This window comes from Fukomys damarensis, unplaced genomic scaffold, assembly GCF_012274545.1.
Source record: "Fukomys damarensis isolate Sample0158 unplaced genomic scaffold, DMR_v1.0_HiC HiC_scaffold_23, whole genome shotgun sequence".
Taxonomy (NCBI): Eukaryota; Metazoa; Chordata; class Mammalia; order Rodentia; family Bathyergidae; genus Fukomys; species Fukomys damarensis.
Window position 1 is genome coordinate 2955243 of NW_022900935.1, and position 7623 is coordinate 2962865.

At 56.4% G+C, this 7623-nt stretch overlaps 1 protein-coding gene across 1 annotated transcript; it reads left to right on the plus strand.

The window, feature by feature from the left end:
• The first annotated feature begins 1911 nt into the window (after nucleotides 1–1911).
• Klhdc7a (kelch domain containing 7A) lies at nucleotides 1912–6523 on the plus strand. The gene has a single exon (XM_010614202.2). The coding sequence runs from the start codon at nucleotides 2123–2125 to the stop codon at nucleotides 4373–4375; it is 2253 nt and encodes a 750-aa protein (XP_010612504.1). The 5' UTR covers nucleotides 1912–2122; the 3' UTR covers nucleotides 4376–6523.
• The last annotated feature ends 1100 nt before the right edge of the window (nucleotides 6524–7623 follow it).

Here is a 7623-nt window from a genome sequence, read left to right on the forward strand (position 1 = left end):
AGCACTAAAGTAACCCCAGCCATTGCAGTGGTACCCTAGGCACGGTGGGGGCTCAAAATCATTTTCTGCCCCTGGGAAAGTCATCTTTATTACCCTTAGTGCCTTGTGCTCTCCTTTCAGGGGAGAACCATGGGTGCTAGAAAGGTCATAAATTAAGAACTAAGTGATACCAGCAAGTCTCTCTGAGCCCATTTCCTTACCTGTAAGATGGGCCCAGTGATAACACTCCCCCTTTCCAGATTGCTGGGAGGATTAAATGGCTTGATTTATCCACAGCACCTAGGATTCACTCCCACTTCCCTTACTCACCTGATTATGCAGGTGAGAGAGCTCACACACCACCAAAGGGAAATTTCAGCCACCGAGGGACTGGTCAAGTCACACGGGTGGGATAAATTCAGGTTTGTGAAGTCTGGAATCTACAGAGCAGGTGTGAAGTGTCTGTGTACAAGCAAATTGAGATGACCTCAGAGATTCAGTCACCACTGCCAAAACGTGGGGGCACCCATGTATCCCCCCAAAGGAGCCGTGAGCCTGGATGCCATTCTTCCAGGTGCGCTCCCCAGGTACCCCAGTGAGGCGCAGGCCACACTGGTTGTTCCAGCTATGCAGCCCACTGTGTGTTTTAGGACCCACAGGTGAGCCCAGGCCAGGCTCCGGCGGAAGATAGACGCTGTGCCCAGGGCACTAGGTGACAGGAGGTTAAAAGCTGGAGGAGGAAGCTGGAAGAAAAGGGGTCCAACAGGCTGGGAGGACATCCACCAGCCTGGCCTGCTGAGAGCTGGCCTGAACCCTGGCCCAGACGCGGCCAAATCACAGAGATCTGTAGATAAATTCAAAAGGATAAATGGAGGCTGGCACACAGAAGGCTGCGAACGCTTGCAAAAAGAATCAGGATGTTCTCCCAAGGTCAAAGTCTTCAGCACCAAATTCACCCAGCATGTATTTTTTTCCGGGACCCCCAGAGTGGTTTTTATTTTTGTTTTTCAACAAGGCGACACTATTAACAACGGAGACCAAACCCATAACTGCTTAACCGCTAAGCTGTTCTAGTCCGCAGGCAGATCAGGCAAGGCAGGCCGGGCCCTGGCATCCTTGGCTGGGGGTGGTCCTCACTTGACTTCACCTGGGGGCCCCAGTAGGCAGCGAGTGCTTGAGACCCCTGATCTGGCTGCTGGGCACCCTTCCAGGACTTTGGCCAGGGCACGGGCAGAATGATCTCAAGGGAAGCCCCAGCTGAAAAGGATGAGTACGGTGATGAGGGTGCGGGATGAGGAGGGAGAGGAGGGAGCCCGGACACGAGTGTTTACCGTAGCTTCACCACGCTGCCTACAGTCACGGCTGGTAAGTGGCAGAGCCTGACATTTCGGATACAGGATCCACAGCACTGGTGGTATAGGGGTTGAGTGTGGTTAGGGGTGCAGGTCTTCCCTCAACCAGTCACCGTAGAGGGGGAGAAGACCTGTCCCGCCCCCATCTGGGTGCTAATGCAATGTGCTTTCTCCACCCACTTCTCAGCGAAAACCTGCCAGGCAGGAAAGGAGGGCAGAGGCGATCAAGAGCCGGTCAGGTGTCTTGGCTGCAGGCCCTGGCTCCAGCCTTCTTTCTCCGTCCCCACCTGACCAGCTGAATGCTGACCCCAGAACAGCAACAGGACCCATCCCCCCGCCACACCAACCCTGGAGCCACCTGCCGCACAGCTCACCACACCCGCACAGCCTATTGTAGCCATTTGCAAAAGAGAAAACAAAGCAGATACACAGACCGACCAACCCTGTGCACGTCCCGGCCTGAGCTGACCATCTGGTTAAGAGCTCCCTCCCTCTTCCCAGGCCAGCCCGCGTGATCTCAGGCTGAGTCTCGGAACAGACCGCATCACACTCCCAGGGAAGGACTCTCCCAGGGAAGGACTTGAGGAGGCAGCCGCTGAGATCTGCCCCATCTGGCCCCAGTGGCTACTCTGTGCCAGCTCAGTCACCTTTGCTCCAACTCTTCAGCTGGCTGGCCTGAGCCAGCCCAGGACACCCTCCCACTTGACCCAGCAGGATCCAGGAACTGGTCCCTATTGGGCAATCATTAATCAGATTCTTGACATTCCTGGGCCTGGGTCCACCTGAGAAACATGCTCCCCAGAGAAGCGGAGGCCCAGGACGGGCATTTGGACATGCAGCTCATGAGCAAGGTGGTGCTGTCCGCTGCTGCGCTGCTCCTGGTGACGGCAGCCTACAGGCTGTACAAGTCGAGGCCTGCCCAGGCACAGCAGAAGGGTGGGAACACTGAGGCCAAAGCTGAGAAGGAAGCAGAGGGCTCGGGGCGGCTTGCTGTCCAGAGTGCTTCTCCAGGGAAACTTCAGAGGCGGCTGAGACGTCAGAGTACTAGCCACAAGGCCGGAGCGCCATTGGGCCGCAGCTGGGAGGACCCAGGAGGCCCCTGTGTCCTGGTCCTGGGAGCCACTAGCAGAGACAGGAAGTTCCCGACTACAGACAGGCAGGGCCCGGAGCAGGTGCCTCCTTGCTGCTGTGGCCAGGAAGCCGGAACAGCTGTTGGCGGTAAGCTCACCCCTCCCTGCAGCTCGCTAGCTGAGCTTGCTGCAGCAGTGGACGGCAGCTGTGTGGGTGGTGAGCCAGCTGCATGGCCAGACAGTGGACCCCCAGAGCAACCAGGGCCAGGGGAGCTGGGACCCACCCATAGCTGCGCGGCCCCCGTAGAAGACAGCAGTGACATGAAACAGAGCTGGGCCTTCAGCCATGTGGCCGGGGTGAGCAGGGAAGAGGCTGGGACACTCCAGGCTGCCTCAGACATGGGCCTGGCTGTGCAGCAGCTAGAGGGAGCCACCAATGCTTCCTACACCTTCTCGTCCACGGCTTGGGTCCGAATGGAAGAGAATTTCATCCAGAAGGCGGAGGGGGCAGGGCCCCAGCTGAAGGGCAAGGTGTACGATTACTATGTGGAATCCACCTCCCAGGCCACAGCAGCTCTGGCTGAAGCTCCCACCCCTGGGCCAGTGCTGGAGCCCCCGGACACAGGAGCATCCTCCAGAGACCAAGCTGGTGACACAGAGGGTGGGGCCGAAGCCATTGCCTCCCCGCACCCCTTGCAGTCACCCCCTACACACGGCTTCAGCAGGAAGGAGAGTCTCCTGCAGATCTCAGAGAACCCAGAGCTCCAGGTCCAGCCCAACAGCTTTGGGGCGCCTGCTCCGGACCACCCAGACCAGGGTACCTTGCCTGCTTCAGCCGGGTGCAGTGGGGAGCCCCACGTACAGCTGGTGGCTGGGACCAATTTCTTCCACCTCCCGCTCAGCCCCGCTTCCGCCCTGGACATCTGCCTGGATCTGGGCAATTGCTACGAGGTGCTGACCTTGGCCAAGAGGCAGAACCTGGAGGCCCTCAAGGAGACGGCCTACAAGGTGATGAGCGACAACTACCTCCAGGTGCTCCGCAGCCCGGACATCTTCGGGTGCCTGAGTGGTGCAGAGCGGGAGATGATCCTCCAGCGACGGCTCCGAGGCCGCAGATGCCTGGTGGTAGCTGACATGTGCCCCCAGGAAGACTGTGGCTGCCTCTGTTGCTATGACGATGAGCAGGATGCCTGGTACCCACTGGCCCAGCTGCCCCCTGAGGCAGTGTCCCGGGGATGTGCTGTCTGCAGCCTCTTCAATTATCTCTTCGTGGTGTCTGGCTGCCAGGGCCCAGGGTGTCAGCCTTCCAACCGTGTCTTCTGCTACAACCCACTGACAGGGATCTGGAGCGAGGTGAGTCCGCTGAACCAGGCCCGGCCTCACTGCCAGCTGGTGGCGCTGGATGGCCACCTGTATGCCATCGGGGGCGAGTGTCTGAACACAGTGGAGCGTTACAACCCTCGCCTGGACCGCTGGGCCTTTGCCCCTCCGCTTCCCAACGACACGTTCGCCCTGGCACACACAGCCACGGTGTGCGCCCATGAGATCTTCGTCACGGGTGGCACACTGCGCTACCTGCTGCTCCGATTCTCGGCCCAGGATCAGCGCTGGTGGGCTGGCCCCACGGGTGGCAGCAAGGACCGCACGGCCGAGATGGTGGCTGTCAATGGCTTCCTCTACCGCTTTGACCTAAACCGCAGCCTGGGCATCAGCGTGTACCGCTGCAGCGCCAGCACGCGGCTCTGGTACGAGTGCGCCACGTTCCGGATGCCCTACCCGGACGCTTTCCGGTGCGCGGTGGTGGGCACCCGCATCTACTGTGTGGGGCGCCAGCACACACTCTGCTTCCTGGCCGACCACATCTCACCCAGGTTTGTGCCCGAGGAGCTGCAGCACTTTCCCTCCCCACGGGGCACCCTCCTGCCCACTGTCCTGACCCTGCCTGGCCCTGATGTACCTCAGACCAGAGTCTAGGAGCCCCTCCGTGACACACCGGAAGGCAGAGTCTCACTCCTACCCATCTCTCTGGGGGCCCAGGAATTTGGCCATAAAGAGGGGAACTCTAACCCTTCCTCCTCCGGCTTCAGGGTTTCGGATGGGTCGCTCCCTTCCATGGGCCTCAGAGGCCTGCCTCATGGGATATTAAAGCTAGGGACCAGCCTTCCAAGGCAAAAGACATCACATCAGCAGGAAAGACCACCATCTTGCTTCAGATCTAAATTCTTGGGGGCTACTCCAGGACCCCATCAAAGCTCAGAGCATAGCCTCATCCAACCACAGCGCTAGGTGCCCTCAGAGGCCGCCCAAGCTATCCCCTCTGGAGTCTCCAGCGCCCCTTCTTAAACTGGGCCCCACCTTTAATTCACCCAGAAGCACCTGAGGCACAGTTGGGAAAATTCAAGGGAGGTGTTTTGGGCGGGACCGAGAGGGAGCTGGGGGTTCAGCCAGGAGGCAGGGTTGGAGCTGTCAGTCGGCGGAAGTTGAAGGTGCCCACAGTTACTCCTGTCTGCAGAGTAAATTTACCCAACCCTACTTTTTCTTGTTCCCTGGAATTCTGTGTACTGGGAGGAGGAGAAACTAGCAGGTTGGCATGAGGATGAGGAGAGAGCTTTCGCTGGACCACACAAGGCCACCATCCTAAATTGGAGCCTGGGAAGGAAAGCCAGATGTGACTATGGCCGGCCCCTGGGGAGAGAAATACACAGGCCTGGACCTCCAGGGGACAAGGGCAGAAAGGATGGCTTCACTGAGGAGACTCAAAGGCGGTGTTGGCATTGTGATGCCAGGTGCCGGAGCGTGTGCTTGGGAGGCAAAGCCCACCAGGAAGCTGGAGCAGCTGGAGAAGGCCCAGGCCAAGGGGAGGCCTCCGGGGAGGAGTCAGCTGGAGGAGAAGCTGGGTGAATTTCAGGAAAGCCTGCAGACCCGGGAAGGACAGGGACCGCTGTGAGGACACATTCGGAAGCCATCGCATACCTTTGGTGGGGACCAGGCAGCAAACTTTGTCCCAGCCCTCAGTTAATGGTGGGTGTGCTCATCGTGATGAAGGTGAGAGCTGAGGCTGAGATCAGAGGTACGCAGCGCAGCTCATCTACCTCCCTTGCGGTCCCATGGTAGACATCTCTAATCGATGCCCCAACTTTTCCGAAGAAGTCCTTCTAATGGCCTCAAAACGGTTCCTACTCACTGCTCCCGAGGTCACCGTCATTACCAACAGGTCAGAGCTGGTATACTCAGCATCACTGATCTGGGTCTCTGGAGCTGGGGTTAAGGATGGAGGTGGTCAGGACATCTTGGTGAAGCAAGGCACCTTGAGGAACCTGGAAAAACCCTCAGGGGGCGTGGTGCCAGGATGCGTCCATTTGCTGGTGGAATAATAGCATTTATGGAGCATGTGGACTGGTGACTCAGCAGATCTCTGCCCTCGGGAGTTCACATCCTGATGAAAGGAGAAGAGGAATTTTCTAAAACAAACACAGAGGCAAATACTTCCAACCAGTAATAGGTGCTAAGGGGAAAGGCCTAGGGAAGGGACTGCTCTTTCAAACAGCGGTGATCAGCTGCCCTGGTGGGAGGGAATCTGAGCGGGGACCTCAGCGGAAATCTGGGAGATCACCTCTTGCTCTTGGATCAGAGTGGCTTCTGTATCTGTCACACTCTTCTCCAATAAGAGTTCTTACTTCTTTAGGAAAAAAAATAATTTAAGTCTGGATTATTTTCCACTTTCAACCAGCCTTGCCTGTTATAGAAAAAAAAAAATTGGAAATAGAGAAAAGTACAAAACTACTCCCCAGTTTTGCCACCCCAAGACATCCCCTCCTGTGGTGCACCCCCCGCGCCGTCTTTTCTACTGTGCGGGTTTTGTTTGGCTTGATTTTTGCCTAGGTGGTGATTATGCTGAGTACAGAATTCAGCGGTTTCCTCTCTTCACATAGCATTTTAGAATAAGCATTTTTCCGTGTTATTACAAACTCTCGGTAAACATCATTTCAATAGTTGCACAGAATTCCACAGAGTGACTGAATCCCATTTTATTTAAACATTTCCCCTTCCTGTTGGGCCTGTGGATCCCGCCCCCCCCCCGTTGGTTTCTTTTTGTACCGCAAATAAAATGTCCTTTGTTTCCCTGCCTCCCTTCTGGGTCTTCTATCAATATATCCAAGAATCCCAGCCTAGGTCCTGTCCGGAAGAGGGGAGCTGCGGAAACATAGACACCACTGCATTTGCCTACAGCTGGGGCTGGGCTGCTGTCTGCCTTTAGAACGGAGCTGCCTTGGAAACCCCCAGCCAGAAAGTCAAGACCGGCTAAGGGGGCATCCCTGGTACCTCCCTCTGGGGTCCCTGGCTGGGGCCTCACATTAATGTGCAGCTGTTCATTTGATGCTGGGGACTGGACTACATGTTTTCATAGACATCATCCCACCGTCCTCAGAATAATCCCATTTTGCAGGAGAAAAAATGGAGGGTCAGACAGTTTCCTTAATAGCAAAATCCAAAGACCTTCCACACCCTTAAAAGTGTGTGTAAACCTGGCCACCTCCCTCTCAGCGCGACCTTTCTCCATTGTCTCATTGTGAGGCAATGCAGCCGGGGAGTTGGCCCCTGCCCTCCTCCTGGCTGACCCCAATCCCATCTCCAAACACACCAATGATGCTCCATCTCTGAATCCTGCATGCAAAGGAAATTTTCTCAAAAACTCTGGGATCCTTGATGCCTACATCCATAACAGGAGTTTGCCCCTGCCAGGCTCCAAAGAAGGATGTTGTGAGAACCAACGAGAAGCACCCAGTGCAGGGACAGCTCCAACGTGGGTCTCAGAAGAACTGTTTGGCTTCTGAGCCAGCTCAGAGAGGGAGGCTCTTCCTGGACCTCCTTCCCTTTTCCAGGAGTCCGGTCCTTTTTAGGAGAGAGCTGTCTGAGATTGAAGCTGCAAAGACCCCTTTTTTCCAAGAAGGTCTAAGGGATGCTCAGGGTAAATGTTACTCATATTCTAGGACTGGGGGTGTAGCTCGATGGCAAAGCGCTTGCCCAACATGCATGAGGCCCCGGGCTCCCTCCCCAGTACTGCAAAACAAAACAAGAAACAAAAACAAAACCCTCACGTTTTGGACCATGCAGATTTCAACAGTGTCAGGATCGACTGGTGCTGATCTGAGTTTCTCTGGGCTCAAAGCACTAAGCCTTTTCCTGGAGGAGGACAGTGCAGGTTAAGAAGTGCTCAGAGG

Excerpts from the sequence above, each read along its gene's own strand:
- Klhdc7a (XM_010614202.2), top strand. The coding sequence starts at position 2,123 with ATGCTCCCCAGAGAAGCGGAGGCCCAGGACGGGCATTTGGACATGCAG.